Source organism: Protopterus annectens, chromosome 6.part0 (assembly GCF_019279795.1).
Source record: "Protopterus annectens isolate FY-2018-M chromosome 6.part0, PAN1.0, whole genome shotgun sequence".
In the NCBI taxonomy this organism is placed as follows: Eukaryota; Metazoa; Chordata; order Ceratodontiformes; family Protopteridae; genus Protopterus; species Protopterus annectens.
The window spans coordinates 429,642,388-429,663,187 of NC_056737.1; the positions used below are offsets into that span (position 1 = coordinate 429,642,388).

General features: G+C 38.0%; 1 protein-coding gene across 1 annotated transcript in view; it reads right to left on the minus strand.

Annotated features, from left to right (window-relative positions):
• Positions 1-20,800, minus strand: part of SPTBN5 (spectrin beta, non-erythrocytic 5) — a 1,783,454-nt gene that overhangs the window by 1,574,334 nt on the left and 188,320 nt on the right. Inside the window, exon 5 of the mRNA XM_044073536.1 lies at positions 13,809-14,037. Within this exon, the coding sequence (XP_043929471.1) occupies positions 13,809-14,037 (229 nt within the window). The remainder of the gene's footprint in view (positions 1-13,808; positions 14,038-20,800) is intronic.

A 20,800-nucleotide genomic window follows, 5' to 3' on the forward strand; every position in this document is an offset into this window, starting at 1 on the left:
CATATATCTCTAGTTAATCAGTGTATATTAATCATTTCAGACAATAGTAGTAGAAGTAGCGAACTTAAACTCATCTTAAGTAAAAAAAAAAAATATATATATATATATATATATATATATATATATATATATATATACATATATATATATAAAATATGAAATATTGTACAGAATTACAAATTATTCGAAAGTAACCCAAGCAAGGTAGGCAGTCTGTTTCCAATCAAAAATCCTTTATTAAGTACTTAATAAAGGTTAAGTTCTTGTGGTGGGGCCTATATGCAAATACTGCTGTCACCCAATGGGAAAAGAAGTTTTTGTTCAACAGTCCGATGTTCAATTATGTAAAATGTTGCACCCAGTTCCTGGATAACATTTTTATTTTGTGTGATGGACCCCCAGAACACATCAATGAATTAATTTCTTATATGGATTCTACTACTAAATTTTTGAAATTCACACATAATATTAGTATGGACCAGTTGCCCTTTCTAGACATTCTTCTCATTAAAGATTATACAAACAATAAGTTTGTTTCAAAAATATATAGAAAAGAAACCTACTTAAATTCCTTACTCCATTACTCAAGTACACATCCACTGAAACAGAAAAAAAGCAATTGTAAATGGGGCAATTTGTTAGGGCAGCCTGAATGATTTCAGTCATGGATGATTTTCTCAGTGAATATGACAACTTGAAATCCATGTTTTCAAGGAGAGGCTATCCGTACAAATTTATTACTGATATTATGTTGGAAGTAGTAAATAAAAGGGAGAGAGGTCATTTTAGTCCTTTGCTATCAGATATTGACACCAGCATCACCAGTATCAACAACTCCAATCATTGCTTAAATGTGGACAACCAAGAAATAAAAAGGGACTATAAAACATCTTTCATTATCATATACACTAATGACAGTTATACACTTAAGAAAAATCTTAGAAAAAAATTGGTCCATACTAAATCATGAAAAAGCCATTAGACCATTTATTGATTCACATCCTGCCATAGTATTTAAGAAGAGCAGAAACTTAAAGAACATATTTGAGATGAAACCAAAGGGAATGAATAATGCTGGACACATGAAAAAGTGTGCCATGTGTAACTATTGTAAACACATTAAGGAAGGTAGCACTTTTCTGATAAACAACATTGAAGTAAAACTTCATCAAAAATACAATTGTGAATCTGAAAGGATTATTTATTGCACTCTGTGTAATTGTTGTAGCTGTTTTTATATTGGAAAAAAGGAACGTAAATTAAAAAAATGTATCTATGAGCATTTGTATGACATAAAATAAAAAAAAAAAGAAACAAATGCACTTAGTAAGCACATAATGGAAAATACTGGTCATTCTTTTCATTTTACTGTCATTGATAATATTAAAACAGAACCTCGAGATGGAGCCTGGTCTCTTTTATTAGAAAAGAGGGAGCTTTACTGGCAACTGCGTCTTAATGCATCTAGTTGGCCAGGCTTAAATGAACACATTTCTATCAGCTCTCTTTTAAAATTAAAAGCCCTAGAAAGTTAACACATAAAACTGTTTTAAATAATTATTTATTCATTATTTATATATTTTTAAACACCAATTTATCTATGTTTTTATACTACAATGAAAGTTTTTTACCATCTATTTATTCCAGCTTATACTGATTTTATATGTTACATATATAATACAATCTTGTATATGTCTTTTCCTTTAAAGGGGGTGTGTCAGTTTAAATAATGTTTTATTTGTTTAATGATTTTTTTTTACCCAGTTTTTCTGTACTATATAAAGTGATTGTGTAATTAAATTTATTATCTGATGAAGTTCTGAAGTGACCAGGATGAAAGCGCTTATCATTTGTTTTATTCTCTTCAATAAACTTCAGTATAGGTTTTATTGAATTTGGCCTGAATAGGTGCATTTATTTACTGTGGAGTGGTTCATCCTTCTGTTCCTGCTTGGCATTTTGTGTTTTGCAACAGTTTTTTTCTTCTTGTCTTTTTTAGGCTACAGTCTGGTCAAGTGGGAGGGTTTTTACTGGGGTCCAGTCACAGTTACAGAGTAAAGTTTTGAGCACCTTTGGAGAGAATTTTTTTGTTTCTTGTGGATCTATAGGTAGTGGTTTTGCATTGACTTGCTCTGCTACGTATAAGGTATATTAGGTTATGGTCACTTAAACTATCTGGGAGACTGCCTATGTGGGGATACAATGTGGGGTTGTTAGTTAGGGCCCAATCTAAGATGGATTCCTTTTTAGAGTTTTTATCACATCTAGTGGGAATTTGGACTAGTTGCTGGTAGCCAATGAGATTTATTAGATTACTTGGTGCTTTGGATTTACATGTGAACCACTCTAGGTTGAAATCCCCCAGAATGAGGGTTTCTTGAGAGTATGTGGGTAGAGCACCAGGATAGGAAGTCTTCAAGGCTGGCAAGTGTATTACCAGGTGGGATATAGATGGCAATGATGGTGATGGATTTTCTGGGGTTTAATTGGAGTTGTGAGATAACTATGTCCCAATTGTTGGGAGAAGGGTAGGAGTTGGGAATGTTGAGTAGAGTTAAGTTAGACTTATACAGTATGGTAGTTCCACCTCCTTTATGAAGGGGTCTATCTTGCCTAATGATGTCATAGTCGGCTGGGAGAACTTCCAAGTCAGGTATGTTTTTATTTAGCTAGGTTACTTTTATGGCAACTATGCCTGGAGAGTACTGTCCTATTGGGGCCTGGAGTTCCTGTATTTTGATTTTTGATACTTCTAATATTCGTGTTTAATATTAAGAGATGGTTAATTTTTACCATTGTTGGTAATTTGCCTGGGGATGAAAGTAATGGGGGCAGTATGTTCTGATGATTGTGATGAAGTGGTTTGTGTTGGACAGGATAGATTTGGGCCTGGGTTGGGGTGGGTGTCCCCACTCATGGTGAGCCTGGTATTGAGACTGAAGAACTGATGCTTGAGTTTGGAGATGAGCATGAGAAGGTGGTGTGTTTTTTTAGAGTAGGAATGAATGCTTATGTGTTTTGTTTTGAATTGCTCAGTTGTGTTGTTCTTGAAAAGTTGTAGACAGATATTATTGTAATGCGAGGTGTCCGCATGTGGGAGTGCACAGTATTGTGTTGGACTATTAAGTTTAGTGATATTGATAGACTGATAACTTGTGAAGTTATATAGAATTATGAGAATGCAGTGTAGATTTAGTTGCATGATTGACATGCTTATATTAGGAAGAGGTGGTTCTGGATGGAGGTGCGGCTAGGGATATACTATATGTGAATAGCTGAGTAGTGTGGGGTGATGTAATAATGACTTGAGGGAGTGTGAGTGGTGGAGAAACTGTGGGGTGGAGCAGTGGGTGTGGGGTAATGTGACCTGAGTTGGGGAGATTTAAGTAATATAATATCTCTGCTGGGTTAAGGCAATAGTAAGGAGGCAATGTGATTTGGGAGCTGTTGATGATTTTCTTTCTTTAACATAATACTCTGGGAGGGTCAACCAGATGCTAGTGATCAATGTCTTTGGGGGGCTGTTGGTGACTTTCTTTTTTTTTAATATAATATCCTGGCAGGAATCAAAGAGATACTAGGTATGCAGTGTGTTCTGGAGAGCCGTTTGTGGATGACATCTGTTTTTTTTTTAACCCCGTATTTTTTGCAGGGTTAGTCAAGATAAATTAGGATGGCTTATCAATGTTTTGTTGTTGAAACAAACTCTACTTTTGCATGAGTAAAGTGTGTATGGGTGAACTGAGGTAAGATCACATGCAAGTTCATGGCTATGCGATGTTAAAGAAATACAGTAGTGTAACTGTGGTCTTTTATTTTCATTATTTTAAACCTTGTAGGCTCAAAGCAGATTCTCTGGGTAGGCAGTTGGGATGGGGCAATGCTTATGTGGAAATGGAATGACTGCAGTTCTAGCTTGCTTTGCAAGACTAAAGTGCATTTGAGTGAAGTAAGATCAACCATAAGCTCTGAACTAAGTGTTATGTGAAAAAAAAGAATACTTACGTTAATGACAGTATTGTCTTTTTTGTTGTTTTTGTTTTTAACCTTGCAAGATCAAATCAGATACTGTGGGTGGGGTAGGCAATGGGAACTAGGGCTGGGTGTGAATTAAACAAATTGCCCTTTTGTTTACTGTTGTTGTAATTATATCTTTGCAAAACTGTAATACTTTTTTGTCTGTATTTTAAGATGAATGTAAAATAATTAGTGAGTTAATGAGTATTTCTGTAACATAGCTTCATCCCTTTCTAGTTGACCACACCCCTTTCTAGCTGACCATGCCCATTCAGCTGTCTCCTGCAGCCCCCCTTTGATCTGAAGTCACCAGCCACCACTGGCCAGGACACTATGTGGGTCCATTTAAAAAGGTGGGTATCTGGTATGACCAGTTTGGGGTTCTTACTGAGGACACTGGCATCCCATGGACCAGTGAGCAGTGCAGACATGGTATAATAATTTGTGGCATTGCTGTACTGAAGATCTTTGGAAATGAGAAACAGAGGTTAGGGGAGAATACCCCAAATTATATAGTAAGTGGTTGCTATTGGTAAGGTTTTGCAGAGTGTAATTTTAAAACATGTTGTTACCATCATTCAAAACAATGTTCCTAATAAAGGCTGGTTCTTCTAACAGTTATTAGGAAATAACAGGTGGGCTACTGTAGGTGACTACACCTGTGCTGTAGCTTTTAGTGGTGGCACATACATTCACATGACACTGATGCATATTGTGAGTGGACTACTGTGGGTTACTGTAGGTGTGCTGTTGCTTTTAGTGGTGGCTCATATATTCACTTGCAACTGATACATGTTGTGGGTTAAATCACAAAGTTGTGTAAAGATCTCAGGATTCTGGTATTTTGCACTTACATGCAGGACTGTAGATCTGCGCTGTTGCATTTATCTCACCTACACTGGTGTGTGATCTCTCATATGCCCTTTTGCTTTCAACATGTGTTCATAGGTAGTTACTAGGCATGCAGTCCAGGAGACCATAAGCCCAAATTCCCAATTTCTCCAAAGCACTGTCTGGTTAAGTCATTTGCTCAAGGTTACACAGTAGGCAAATGAATGCTGAGGGAATCAAACCCTGTACCACAGGAAGTAGTAGCATGTTAATCGCTCATAGCCTTACTCCTTTGTGCCAGCTGCCATAGTGAGCAGTGAGAAAGGCCAACTGTGTCAACCGCCATGGAAGACAGATGAGACAATGGGATTAATTGGAGCACTGAGCTGTAGTATATCTGTTGTACCCCTTGTAGGATATTTTCACTTATGGCACCCTTCCCATTTGGTGCCTGTCGCCTGTAAGCCATGATGACATCAACGGGTTGGAGATGCATCATTCATTGCTCATCCCTGCCTTAGTTGCAGCTGTGTGGGCGAATAGATCTGGGACTGCTTCACTGTACAGGGGTTCTTAACTCCCCTCATCAGATTATATAACTCAGCCACTATCTGTGTTTCACATTGCATTATGGCAGTTGGTGGAGGAGGCAATTAGCAGGTAAATGACTTGCTGGGGAGGCAGCATACAGCACCTCCTGGAGTGAACCACAGATTCACTTGATCAATGGCCAGGTTCCACCAGAGGAGGGTGTGGCCCCTTCCACCAGTTCTCCTCCTGACCCATCCTCTAGATCCCAATAACATGTTTCTGGACCAGCTGCTGGTTAATACTCTATCTGTACCCCACTCTATCCGCAGCCAGTTGTACCCCCATCCTAATATGCTATAACCCTTTCCTTGCCAATTATCAAATCCTTAGCTTCACTATTTTTCAGCCATCTGTTTGCCTCTTTATTGCTCATATTCCCCCCACTCATCCATTGTGTCCACATCCACCAGTTTGTCAATATAGTTTTATACAGGTGTGTTTGTCCCCAGTCATCACAGCCTCTCACATTTTCCATCATCCCTTCACTATCCCTTCACACTCTCTTTCTATAGATAGATAGATTGATAGCCACAGTTCAGTTGAATCACAAATCACTGAAAAGAATTCAGGGAAAATACATTTCAATCACATTTCACTGAATCACACTTCATAGAAAACTGTAGAAGTCTACAAACAATCACTACTGCTACACAAACACAAACTGCACCAGCAGTGACTCACTGTGTGTTTTCTTCTTTTTGTCTCCATTATTGTACAAATGCAGAGTTAGGATATTTAAGTGTGTGTATGGGGGGGGGGGGGTAGATTTGCAAAAGGTTTGCCTCCCCCTACAAAAAAAAAAAAACATTGAGGTATATTTTTCCTCTGTGAAACGTGATTCCACGAAATGGGTTTTAGTGAAATGTTTCCAGTGAATTTTTCAATGATTTGTGATTCAGTTAAGTAATAATACCAAGTAACAGAACATCAGCGATCAAAGCACACCCTCCCTGCACTCCCATACACCTCCTATTACTTATATATACCAATGTCAAGACTGCACAACAGTGGGCAAAGGGCAAATTCCCACCCCCTACTATACCATGACCTCCCATAAAGAAATACCAGCACTTTGCAATCATCAGAGTTTACAATTGCTTGTGTCACTACTTAAGCAATTTGATAACCTGGGTTTCCAAGCACTTCATTGGAATCCATATGTACGTATCTCTAAATATATACAAATATATGTGTGTGTGTGTGTGTGTATGTGTGTGTGTGTGTGTGTGTGTGTGTGTGTGTGTGTGTGTGTGTGTGTGTGTGCGTGTGTGTGTGAAATGGAGGACCTAGCCTCTCAAAAAAGTATCCTTCTTCCTTCACTTATTCCTTTGTTTCCCTCCTATGTGTACTTGTGCTTGCTATGTTCCCTCTTTTCATATTTTATGCTTCCATTCCTACCACTTCAGGATATCAACAACTGTCCTCCTGATTTTCTTGGTGCACAATAATTAATTAATATGTAGTTTTGCCAACATTCTTCTACACTAACACTATCTGCTCCTGTTGCTGCCATCTTATGGCAGTCTCGTGAGGATTTCGTTAGCCAGTATGTGCCCATTGTCTTGTGGGTCTGCATTTACACTGCTCGACATGGCTATGGGCGGCTTGCATTTTTCACGTACTGCTCCACATTTTACAATGGAGCACAGCTACATGCTCAAGACATGCAATGCAGCTTTATTAGGTTATTCAAGTTCTCTTTCCACTGTAGTCTATCAACAATGTGCTGTGCAGCCCTCGCTCTGATATGTTTTGCATCTCTATGAATCCCAGCCATTGCATTTTACCAATTGTACAGTGTACTTATAACAGAAATGGAGCCAGGCACAGCACTGCACAGGAGTGGCACTGTCACAGGAATTAGAAGTGCTTTTCTATAATTCAGCATTAGGTGCGGGCAGCATATAAAGTCAAAATACGTTACACAGCATCTCACAAAAGCAGTGGCTGCCTGCAGCCATTTATTTTGAAAATTTGCATTCAAATGGATAGATAGTATGCAAGAACTATGTTATTGTAGTTTAGAGAAAAGGAAACCACTGGGTTTTTTGGAAGATACAATTAATGTGGATTCAGGGGCTGTTGCTGGTATTGCTGTTTTTTTTCCAGTTGTTATTAATGTAATTACATGTCAGAAGGAGTGAAATGATTTACTTTGACACATGCATTGTGTTACATAGTTAGCCTGTGTACATGCACAGTTCACGTGTTGTTCATGTTTAACATGTACACATTGTGTCGAAACTACACAGTGCACTACACATATTACATCTTCACATTACAGAGCATGTAGGATTTCTTGCTGGACGTCTGTGTCCCTTGTTTCTTTTAAATCTCTATCTAAGGGACTGTGTTTGCCATCCTCTACAATTCGAGACAGGTGCCCTCCATGCCTGGTTAGTTTGCCAAACAAAATCAAAATTCAGCTCCTATTGCTCTCACATTAAGTTCCAGTTTACTGCTGGAACTGTTTAACATCATTCTGTTAATTTAAAAGCCATCTTTACAACAGTTACTAAGAGCAGCAACTTGTTTTGTTGTGTGTTTATTAAACTGCAACAGCTTATCTAGTTGTGTATATCACAACCTTCTGAACTAATTGGAGCACCTTGCACTCTGTTCATACAGTATACTAGAAACAAAAATTAATTAATTAATGCACAAACTGTTTCTCAAATTGTTTTTCAAATTATAACCATAAAACTGTAGTACAATGCATACAACTTTCTTGTCCTTCTGCATTTATATCTTAAGGCTTGTATGCTTAAAGAAAAACTGTCTATTCTGATGTTGCCTGTTGCATATCCTGTTACTATATTTCATCAGAAAAACAACCATTCTGATAAGCATTTTATCACTATTGAAAAGTATGCTTTTGTAGCTCAGTAATATGCTCATTGAAATCTCAATTAGTAGTTTGGTTCTATTTTGAACCTTTCAAATAATCCTTGTGATGGCATCATATATATGTGTGCGTATATATATATATATATATATATATATATATATATATATATATATATATATATATTGTTAGACATCATAACTGCTTTACTTTACTTTACTGTACTTTTTTTTTATAACATTTCACTTTTTGTCCTTTTTGGTGATCTGAGGTTAGAACAGCTTTGGTGAATCTCTAATGAGAGTAGAGAGGACCTGAGATGTTTCTTGATACATGATTACTTTAGGGACATAAAGTTGTGTTGTTTCTGATTGGCCTGAGAGTCCCTTGCTTTGTTTTGGAATTTTGTCAGCTGCTATAACGTGGTCACATTTGCATGATGCTTGGCTCTTTCCCACAGAGATCGGGAATGCTTGGTGACCTCCCCATCATTAAGAAAGTGATTGCTGGCTTGATTACAGCCTAATATGAGACTCATAATTTATTGTATTTATTTGGTGTTTGTTTACTGGGAAAGTCTGACTGGGATAATATCCAATTTTCAGCAGTGGCCCAGGGAGAAAAGTTCCGTATTGACATAATACGATTACAGTTAAAATTATTACAAAGTCTCATACAGAAAAATGACATATCAACTTAGTAAAAATTCAGCTTCAGTTCATACAGAGTGAACCTATACTTACATAGTGCCAATATTTGGACAGCAATAACAAGTTGAAAAATAACATTGTCAATAGATAAAGTATTTGCAAGGTGCAGTTTATATTGATGACAGTAAACACACTTAAGAACAGAGATGATAGACAAAATTATATTTTATCTTTGTCTAACAAATAGATTTTACTAACTCCTTCTCTCTGAACATAGACAATGCATGCTGGTAGTAAAAGGAATGAGGAACTAGTTCAGCCTGGGATAGTACATTAACAGAGCTAGGTTTTATTTAGGTAATTCTTTACTAGTTTTTTATGTTGAAGAGGTTAGAGGTAGATCTAATTTGCAGAGGAATATAATTCCATTTTTTAGCAACAGAGTATGAGAAGATACTTTGGTCACAGGATTTGTGGGGTTTATATATGCTGAGAAGATGTTGTTCATTAGATCAAAGTAGTGTATTAGGGTGACAGGAACTGAATTCAAATAAAAGCAGGACAGTCATTGACTTTATGAATAAAGTTGTAATAGGAGATAAGCTGTATGCAATCTAAGTGGTGGTGAGGTAGCTTGAGCCAATTGAAAGCCCGTAAGGACAGTACAGTAATGGCTGGGATATAGTTTGTTGGTGGTACATTTTGCAACCTTATTATAGCATGCCTCCAGCTTCTTTTTAACTTTAGTATAAAAGTTGGTTAGGATGAGTATACCGTATAAGAGAGACGGAAGAAAGCAGTAGTAAGACAGGTTTTGGTGGTGTTGCTAAGGAACTGTAGAGCATTCCTAATTTTTAAGGAGCCTTATTTATGTTATTTTGAATATGCCAGTCAAATTTAAGTTTATCATCTATTACCACTCCAAGAAGTTTGGTATGTGAGGCTACTTCAGTTTCAGTTTTGTTTAGTGAAAAGAGTTTGACATTTGTTTTATCAGGCGTGTGTGATTTGGGGAAAATAGCAGGTACTGTTTTTTTTTTTTTTTTTGAGGGTTGAGTAGTAGCCATTATGGAGCCATTTCTCAGCTGAGGAGAAGCTTGTTGTATGATATGGAGGAGTTGAGGCAAGTTATTAGATGCACATATAAGTGTAGAATCATAACCATATTATATAAGAAAGGTTAGACAGATGGAGGTATAGATGTCATTGATAAAGATATTAAAGAGAAAGGGGACAAGAATAGAGCCTGAGCCAGTGGAGACAAGAATAGAGCCTGAGCCAGTGGAGACTTGCAGGTATGGAAATTGGGAGAGAGAGAGAGAGAGAGAGAGAGAGAGAGAAAGAGAGAGAGAGCACTCTGCCATTTTACATACTGGAGCCTGTCATTTAAATAGCTATTGAATCACAGTAATGAAGAAGGGGGTAGTCCAAGATGAGACAATGTATACTTTATACAGGAATTTAGGGTGGGAAACTGTATCAAAAGCTTTTGCCAGTTCAAGGAATAAGGAAGAAACAAGTATGCACGTGTCTCTGTATTTATGGTGTCAATGAATGATGGGGCAAAAGTTATACAGTTTGTTGGGTAGAAGCCATGTTAGGTGGATGTTAAGAGCCTTTATTTTAGAAGATAGTGGAAGAGTTACTTATGACTACATCTTTCAAGAATTTTTGAGAAAGGTGATAATATTGCAATAGACCAGAATCTGGAGATGCAGCTAAGATGACACTTTTATAAAGAAGGATAATATATGATTTTTTCCACAATAAGGGTACATATGATTCAGATATTGATCTATTAATAAGAATAGAGCCTGGGTATGTTATGGCATTGGCAGCTATCTTTAGGTATTTGTGTGGGAGGTTGTCAGCTGCAGTGTAACAAGGTTTGGGTTTAAGCAGAATTTTTTTTTTTAACCACTGATGTGGAGACTAAGTGGAAGTTGATAGCAATGGCTATATAGGTTAAATTAGGTCCAGGTGGGGATACTGAGGGAGGGGTGAGTAAAGGAAGTGTTAGTGTGTATGGTGTATTGAGACTGTTGGTTTTGGTCTAACCTGTTGTTTATTATATTACTAAGATTGGTTGTTATTGAGGAGGTTGTAGAAGCACTGGACAGGGGTAAAGAGTTTTCAGTTATGGGGGTAATGCTTTCTATGAAGTAATTATTGAATAAGGTATTTGATATCCAGAATTTTTGGAAGTCGCTTTTATGTTTAAGTTGCAGATGGGTATTAATACTGTTTTTTTTTTATTTTTTTACTTTTTTTAACTTGTTTTTTTACTCAGATTGTGCAATTCTCTAAAAAGAATTGTAGGTTATGGGGAAGTCATTCTTTCCTAGTTTTGACTTTGTTAGAAATTGTTGTTTGTGTCTGGGTAGTTTGCCATGGTGCATGTTGATTTTCACTTTTTTTTTGGAGTGGGGGGTAGATGTTTAAAGTATTTAACAATAAAGTATTAAAAGTATTGACTGCCTCGTCAAGTGGAAGAGTTTTTAGGATAGACTAATTAAAGGCTTTCAATGTATTGATAAAGGAGTTGATATTGAATTTAGAAAGGTTTAAGGCTGTTTTAGGTTGGTGAGTGTTAGGTTGGTGGGTATAAGCTGGAAGGTGGTCATTAAATGAGTTTGGATAAGTTCCAAAGACTGTAAATTTACAAGGGTCAGAGACCAGTATCGAGTCTAGAACTGCACCTTTAGTGTTGATATTACTAAATCTAGTAAGTGTTTTGATAAGTTATGTAACCATAAATGTTTATACTAGCCTAGGGGAAAGTCTGATGTAAGCTTTTGCCAGCCAATATTTACATCTCCTGGTATGTTTTCTCATAAGTTATATAATTAGTTGTCCAGGAGAGGATTTCTCCTAAAGTTGTTATATTATTTCCAGGTCGGATATAGGCTGTAACAAGTCATAGTTGTTTTTGTTGTTGTGATACTAGGATTTCAGCATTTTGGAATTTGGGGTATTGTGTGATTAGGGAGAAAGATTGTACGAATAAATTAAGGCTACCTGCCCTGCTTTCTTGTGGGGCTCATTAGGTCTGATAATACTATAGCCAGGAGGGTGTTGTTCAGAATCTTTAATGTTAGGCTTAAGCCATGTTTCTGTGATGGCAAGAATATTAGAGTCATACTGTGATATCCAGGTATGTAGTTCTGCAATTTTGTTACAAATACTAAGGATATTGATAGTGAATATTCAATGATAAGTACTTTCCTTTGCTTTTGTATGTGCATTCTTTATTCTTTGGCATCTTAAATGCATTATTTACTGTGTTTCCTGTTGAAATTGCACATTTTGCCCTTTTTTAGTGGTCTAAAGTTAGAACAGCTTTGTTGAATCTCTGGAGAGAGAGTAGAGGGGACCTGCTGTGTTTGCTGGCTCAGGATTATTTGAAGGAGAGAAAGGTGCATTGTTTTTGCTTGGCCTGAGAGTCCTTTGCTATGTTTTATAATTTTCTCTGCTACTATAAAGTTTTCAGATTTGAGCAACATCATTTATCATGCAGGGATAGTTGCAGTGGCCTTTATAGTTACAGGCTCTTAGAATTAATGTTTTCATTGTAAAACCACCCATGACATTTCGTCAGTACATAGTTACATGTAGAACAACCAGTCTACACACTGTGAAGCCCCCTCATGAGTTTGGTCTTGGATAGGTTGTGTGAGTGAAGATTACAAACAAGACTGAATAGCCAGCTATGAACCCCTCTTGTACCATCCCCTTGTAGAACTATGTAGCCATGGATTTGCACCTCCCTGCTATCGCTGAAGCTAACCTGGTGGATATGGGTGCCCTGAGTTAGTGCAGCAATTGCCACATGTATACTGACAACCACATAACTTTTAAACAAACTGATGCAGTATGTGGTTGTCAGTATACATGTGGTTGTCAGTATACATGTATGCTGACAACCACATAATTCCTAAACAAACTGATACAGTATGCGAGAGATGTAGCTACAAAATATTACTGGAGGCAAAGCTCTTGCATACAAGCACTGATAATATGAAATAGGATGTCAGTAACACAGGCTTACAGTTCAAATATGCAGAAAGCCACTATACAATCTTGCACAGACAACTAGTTCTCTTAAAAATACTGATAACATTAATAGAACATTTTTGATACACTATATTACTGCACAATAAATTGAATTGCTGTAATATAAGTGTTAGCAATGATAATAGAAGCAGATTTTATTAATTTATTTATAAATGGGAAAGTCACAAATTATAAACTTGACAGAGATACTGAAAGCAAAATTCCCTGCTATGTAAAGATGTCCATCTTTGGACTGTAAAATATGCAACTCATTTTATGTTGTTGACTTTAAACACTGTGCAGAAAACTTAGGAATTACTAAAGTTTTTATATGGAGGCAAATACCCCTACACCTTACCACACAATAATTTGTTGTAACCTGAGGTCATAGTACCTTAGAGACATGTAGAACATGATTCTGGTACAAAATAAGATATTTCTAGTTTTCTCCTTAACTGGACAACAAGAGTTAGAATATATTACGTAAGGGGTAGTGGAACAGAGGGGCTTGCATTTCTGCAAAAAGATTTGGAATTTGCTTTACTGGAGATAATTAACAGTCTGAAAGTCAAAATTTAATATTTATTCATTTTCAGACACTTTTGGGTATAGAGGAATATTTGACCTATCATTATTACATACGAAGAAGAATTATTGCTGTGATGCCCCTTTAAAGCTGCACTGCAGATACACCAGCAGTATGAAATACTGCAACATTTTTTTTACATGACATTGTTGTAATGTGGCCTTAAAATGAATGGTAATAGTGGCCATTTAAAGATGGACTGCCATGAATAACAGCTCTGAATACTTGCACTGACCTTGTGGATTCTCTTCTGCACTGTCTGCTCTTGCTTCATCTTGGAGAAGTAGTGGTAATAAAGGGACACATAGGTCATGATGGACTTCTCATCTGGCTGTGGGACTGCCACATCTTCTGCATCCAGCAATGGAGAAATTCCCAAATGGTGTTCTGCTACCATGAAGGCATTGTTCATGTTCTGGAGAGGCTGGGTGGGCTTTAATCTGTCATAGTCGATCAAGTCAGGCCTAAATCAAAATACTTAAAAAATTAGAATAGTCTTCACCTTTGTCACTGATTATAAGTACTACAAAATTAGAAACTAGGTTTCATTAAATGACAGTTATGTAAAACCTCCACTTTACTACCAGTGATCGATACTCTTAGGCCTTCTGTGTCACACAGTCAGAAAACGCTACAAGATAAGGCCAATCTATCACCACATTTCATGACTCACATCTACCCTTTGTCTGGCATTCTGCCCACTGCTATAAGCCTCTATCTTTTGCTCTTGGCCTGCAGTCGCATCCTACCACTTGGGTAAAAGTAGAGAGACTACTGCCCTTTCTGCCCCATCTGAAGCATATCCTGTTATTCACTGGTTGCTTTGTACTGTTTTTTTTTTTTTTTATTTCTGCTGTAAGTAAAACAAGACATGGCAAATATTAGGGTACAACCTACCACCCTAATAATGGGTGATTTCAACTACTCCACCATTAACTAGGAAAACTACTCATGTACCAACTCTTTTGCTCAATGTTTTCTGGAATTCATAAATTCCAATGCCTTGGATCAACTTATCCACACCCCCCACTAGGGGCAGCAATATCCTAGACCTGGTCATTACCAACATGGACAACCAGTGTTCCACACCAGAGGTCAGTTCCTCATTGGTCAGATCCAACCACAAGCTAATCATCCTAGACATCCACATCCCGCCCCCACCCCCACCCCATTAGGGAAACCACCGTAAAAAATGTCTCCAAAGTCAACTTCACACTTCTTAAGACAGAAGTGGCAAACTTCACGACACCCATGCAGAAAGACAATAGAGGTAAGACTGCTGAATCCTACACAAACGCACTTTATAAGCACTTACATGAGTGCATGGATCGTGCAATCCCTAACAGAACCAACGTGCTATCCTCCAAAAAAAGGAAGCCAATCTGGTGGTCCCCTGCCATAAACAAACTCTACAACAGAAGAAAGAAACTGTTGCAAAAAAAAGAGAAAAATCCCATGATTGGAGGAACACCCTGGTCAGCCTCAGTAAGAAGCTGAGATCCCTCATAAAATCCACCAAAGCTAGTTACGAAAACAAAATCACCACTGATTCTAAAGACAACCACAAAGCATTCTATAGCTTTGTCAAGAATCTCAATGGCGACATTCAGATCTGCTCTGAGTTACAGCACAATGGCACTAAATATACAGAACCAACTGATTGCCAACATCCTGGCAGATAGGTTCAGTGCTGACTTTACCCCCCCCCCCATCACCCCCTAAAAGGCCCATCTCTATACCAGAAGAATGCAAAGTTCCTGTAATCACAACTGCACAGGTAAAAACCACACTCTCCAAAGCCAAGAACACAGTATCCATGGGACCTGACAACATCCCAGGTTGCGTTCTACACGAACTACAGAATGAACTGACACTCCACCTAAGTACCATGTTCAATCATAGCCTTACTTCAGGCTTTGTGCCCACTGAATGGCACACAGTGATGGTCATCCCACTCCACAAAGGGGGAGCCACCACGGACCCCAGGAACTACCGCCCCATTAGCCTAATGAGCCTGGTCTGCAAAGCTATGGAACGTATCATCATGGAGCTTATAAACAATGACATTGGTAATCTCCAAACTCTGGACCCCACCCAGTTCGAGTTTGTAAAAGGCAGATCATGTCTCCTAAACCTGATAGACTTCTTTGAAGTGGTCACCAAAGCCATAGAGGGTAAGGTGGTTCACACAGCCTATCTAGATCTTGCCAAGGCTTTCAACACCATCCCCCACTTTGGAATTATAGATAAACTCACTAAACTAGGTATAAATCCTTATGTCACAAGATGGGTTGCCAACTGGCTCACTGACAGAACCCACACTGTGAAAGTAGCAGACTCCAAATCCGACTTCAGACCAGTGACAAGTGGAGTACCACAGGATTCAGTCCTGGGTTCTCTCCTGTTTGGTATCTACTTCTCTGAAGTGCAGGCTAACACAAAAAGTCTTTGGCTAACAAAGAGGCAGATGCCTGGTGTCAAAGCCATGGCCTCAAGCTCAATGCCAGAAAGTGCATTGTCAACCCTTTAGGTAAAAACTCTGTATCCATGAACTACCACATAGGCAGTAGTCTACTTAACACCGAATGTGTGATAAGAGACCTTGGGACACATGTGGACAGTAGTCTCTCCTTTGATAATCACATTGCCACAGTAGTCAGGAAATCCTTCTATGTGGCACACCTCATCACAAAAGGTTTCTCATCCAGGAAAAAAGAGGTCATTGTTCCCCTCTACTCGTCACTCATTAGACCCATTATAGAATACAGTACCCCTTTTGGTATGTACCTCACAAGACATCTACAACTGGAAAGGCCACAGAAATACCTCACAAAGAGGATTACCGGCCTCAAACAGTTGCCCTATGCAAACCGTCTCAAAAAACTCCAGCTTTACTCCGTCGCATATCGTCTATTCAGAAGCGATCTCTGCTTAACAAATAAAGCTATGTCAAACCCAGAGCTGTTGGACATGCTCCACTTAAAGAAATCCCAATCCCGCTGAGCTACATGCTCTAGGGACCTAAACCTTGTCACAACAATAAACAGAACATGCTGGAGGGATAGATTCCTGTCCCAGAGACATAGTCATTTATTTGCATGCTTATTTACTTATTAATAGGTAATAGATGTGGCCTACAAAGACCAGTGTTCAGCCATGACCTTGTTGCAGACAAATAAGTAGCAGGAACTAGTCATTGTTATATGCTGTCACTAACCCTCACTGTCCCATTCTTCACAAACTAGTAAAAGGTTATAGCAGAACTCCTACATTTGCAGTAGGACCTCATGCTAGAATCCTAATACTGTTCCTCAGTCTGCAACTTTCAGTGTATTTAATTTAACCAGAATGTACCCTTAACTCAATTAAAAGTCATCAGTGAGCTACTACGTTGCCCCAACTGCACCTGATTTGCAAATATCTTGGAAAACCATAAAACAACATCCCAACCTCTTATATTTACATTTACGTCAAAGAATATATTATGTGATTTATTTCTCTCTCACACTGGTAATCTCTGGAACAAAATATATGTTACAATGTTACAAACTTCTTTCAAATATAAATTCAAGAACTTGAAAGACTTACCTCTGCACAACCTGGCATGTCATTATGTAGTTACATGAAAATTCTTTTTGCAAAGTTTCATATTTTAATTAAAATTATTATATTGTCAATGCCTATTATCAAATAAAATACAGAAGTAAGTAATTTATATTAATATTTACTCATGCTGGGTCATCCTTTTTGGATCCTGTTCATTAAGTTTGCTAACTATTTATTTATACTTTTGTAGTTAACTCATCTCTTAAGTGTGCCCTGTTTGGCAAACAGTATTACATTTGATTCATACTCTCCATGCCTAAAATCTCTTTAATTTGCTTCTGACGAATCTTTTTAATTAATATGTTTTTTTCATTACAGACAAAACTGGCTTCCACTATGAGTGGAAGAATGTAAATTCTCCGAGCCTCAATCCACTGAAAAGAACTGCATGAAAACACTGCTTTCATTGTTTTTGCGTGGGGGCCAAGCCACCATGCACTCCCCCATAAGTGTGTGTCAGAGAGAGGACTATGCCACACCCACCCCCAAAATATAAAATCAACACCAACAAGGAGAAATGGTACAAACAACAGGAAATGGTGCTTAGTGCATGCACATTTCCCTGACAATTCAACTTTTCAATGGAAATGTGTCAATGCTGGCATTGTTGGGGGAATTGAGTTTTGAGAAGCTGAGACTCAAGGAATTTGCATTTTTCGAGCAATTGTGCAACAACTAAAACTAAAGTGTATGCACTCATTAATATATACTACATTTTTGACTGTTTAAAAATTGTTCCTGGAACTTTTATTCTCAGTACCCCACTGAAAAATAGGTGTTGTAAAGGAATACATTCCTGGTTATAAAATGTAAATAAGTGACAAAACAAAATATACAAAAGTGAAAACTCATTATAACTTGTTCTTCTTTTGGCTTTTCCCAGTTAGGGGTCACCACAGCGGAACTCCGGTCTGCTAATGATTGGCAGTAAAGTTTTACGGTGCCAGCTCGACGCCCAACCTTCAACAAAGGCACATCCATGCACGCATGTCTTTCGAACGCCACTCGACTGCGGGCAGGATATGCAGACTCCACACAGAAGGCGCTCCAGCCAAGAATCGAATGGGAGAACCTCTTGCTGTGAGGCAACAACACTACCACTGCAGCACCACAGCTAGAAAACCCATTATAACACTAGATGTAAAAAGCTCATTAAAAGATTTTCTTTAAAAGGAGTATAAAGTTGAAAGAACCAGTTTATTTTTTTGTTTATTAAACAGGTCAATGGGCTGGTCCAAAAGAAACTTTCAGGCTCCCTATCAGGATTCCAAAGGCCACAAGAGTAACCCCCAATATTATGAAAAAAAACATTGCTTGTAACTCCAAAACCCACCAAAACTCATATTGCAAAAATTAAAATGTTGCCATACTCCCACAGTCCCCTGCTGACTACATATGCATATATACACACACAAACATATATACAAACACACACTAAGTGGTAGTTATACCTTGAAGTAGGGAGAATACCCCAGGATAACACAACCTCAAATGTATCTATTCTCCCCACTACTAATAATTATTTCAACCTTCCAAGGATCATCGTTCTCATCTTTGTATTTATAACAGGCTTCCAGCTTTTCAGCAACAACCCACCAAATAGCAAACTTAAAATAAAATTACTTCAAGCACAGTTCAAACAGTATATGCCAATGCTGCAAAAATGGGTCTATATTAGAACATCGAATGTTCTAAATAGCGAACACTCAAATGAGCGAAAATGCAGGACTTCAAAACCGTTATTGTGGGGGGCTGCGTCCCCCACACCCACCACTAAATATATATTCCAACTCCAAGATTGCACTACAATGAGGAAAGGGCAAGTATTCTGATCTTCACTGTACTGCGATAAAAAAAAACTTTGAGGTCCTGCATTTTTGCTCATGTGAGCATTCGCTGTTTAGAACATTCGATGTTCTACTATAGACCCTACAAAAACACCTCACATACCTGGTGAATATCACTTGAATAAGTTAAGGAAACCCTGAAAGCCTTATCTTATATATCAGGCATATAAGTGGCAGCTCCTTTCAGGTCATCTATCAGAGAATAATAGGGCTTAGCTCTATCTTTCCTAGCAGAATGCACTTCATTCATTGGTTTATGGACATCACAGGTTGAGTAGTCTCTACCTATAAAATCATTGCTCAAATCCTGAAATTCATATTGCAATCAGTCATCAGTTTTATTTAATCTAGATATCTGCATGAACTGACCTTTAACCACATTCTTATGTACAAATTTAGGGTGCATGCTGGATCGATGCAACAAACTGTTCCTTTTACATGGCTTACTATATACACTTGTGCTAAATCGATTATCACTGATCTTAGTTATAGTAACATCTGTTGATATACTATTGCTGGTTGGACCTGCCTTTGTCCACATTGCTGATTATTTTTTCTACATTTTAAAGGAATGTCAATTTTCTGCGTATTTTCAAGGAATGTCGACTTTCTGTATATTTTCAAGGAATGTTGAGTTTCAAGGGAAGGAAAGTTTATTGTTGCTCATGCTAAGTCTGTTTTCAATGTGTAACTGTTTTGGTTAGCAAATGGGCATCATCCATGTTTGTGCCATAAATTATAAAAGCAGTGTTATTAGCATAATCGGTAGCATACTTGCCTTTGGTGCAGAAGGCTGTGGGTTCTATCACACAGTCTAGATGGGTTGATGATACTGCAGTGCCCCTATATAAGGGGGGATAGGGATGCTGCACTCTTGAGTATGTCCTCCTTTGGATAAGATGCCTAATAACTATGAACTTGTTGTCAGTTTGACAGCCTTCACTATTGCAAAATATCCAGCTTACCATTTTTTTATTGTAACATGGGCAGTCATACCTCTCAGCTATCCAGATTTTTGCCGAATGCCCAGATTTTTGCAACATTTTTTTTTATGTTTCTCTTTTAAAACTTGTGGTTTTTCTGACAAATCACTAATGATTAAAGCCACTAAATAATGGAATACATTTGAATTTCGGACTTCATATCTTTCAGAAAATGTGTGCTAACATGACTCATATAATTTCAGCAATTATATAAGTTTATAAGAACAATATTTAAAATACAACTCGATTTTTGGGCCTTTGTCCAGATTTCTTGCACTAATATAATAGCAAGCACTAATATACCCTGACACTGATTGCCCAGCAGGGCAAGGCTCTTTATTCATCCCTCACCAACCAAGCAACTAAGCAGCTCACCCTACTATTCAGGCATGACCAAAGGGCAACTTCAGGTGCACTCTCCCGTCCAGCTGGTGAATCTGGGTATCCTGAGGCAATGTTACAACTGCCTCATGTACACAGACAACCCTCTCCTCCTACCACAAAACACTAACATATGCGAGAGATGCAATTATACAGCCAAATTGGAAGCTAAACTGTCTCCACCCAAGACTGGAACAGACAGTCAAGAGGAGAAGGTTAACACTTGCACCACACCTCCAGCCGCACACAGACCTACTAAAACAACGCTGACAAAAAAGACACATAAATACACAAAAATCATACTCGGAGGCTCTAAATAAAAACCTGCAAAAGCATCAGAGACCTCCAAAGCAGACACCCAAACAACCTGCACCTCCCGCCACAAACCAGACAACACATAAAACACAAAA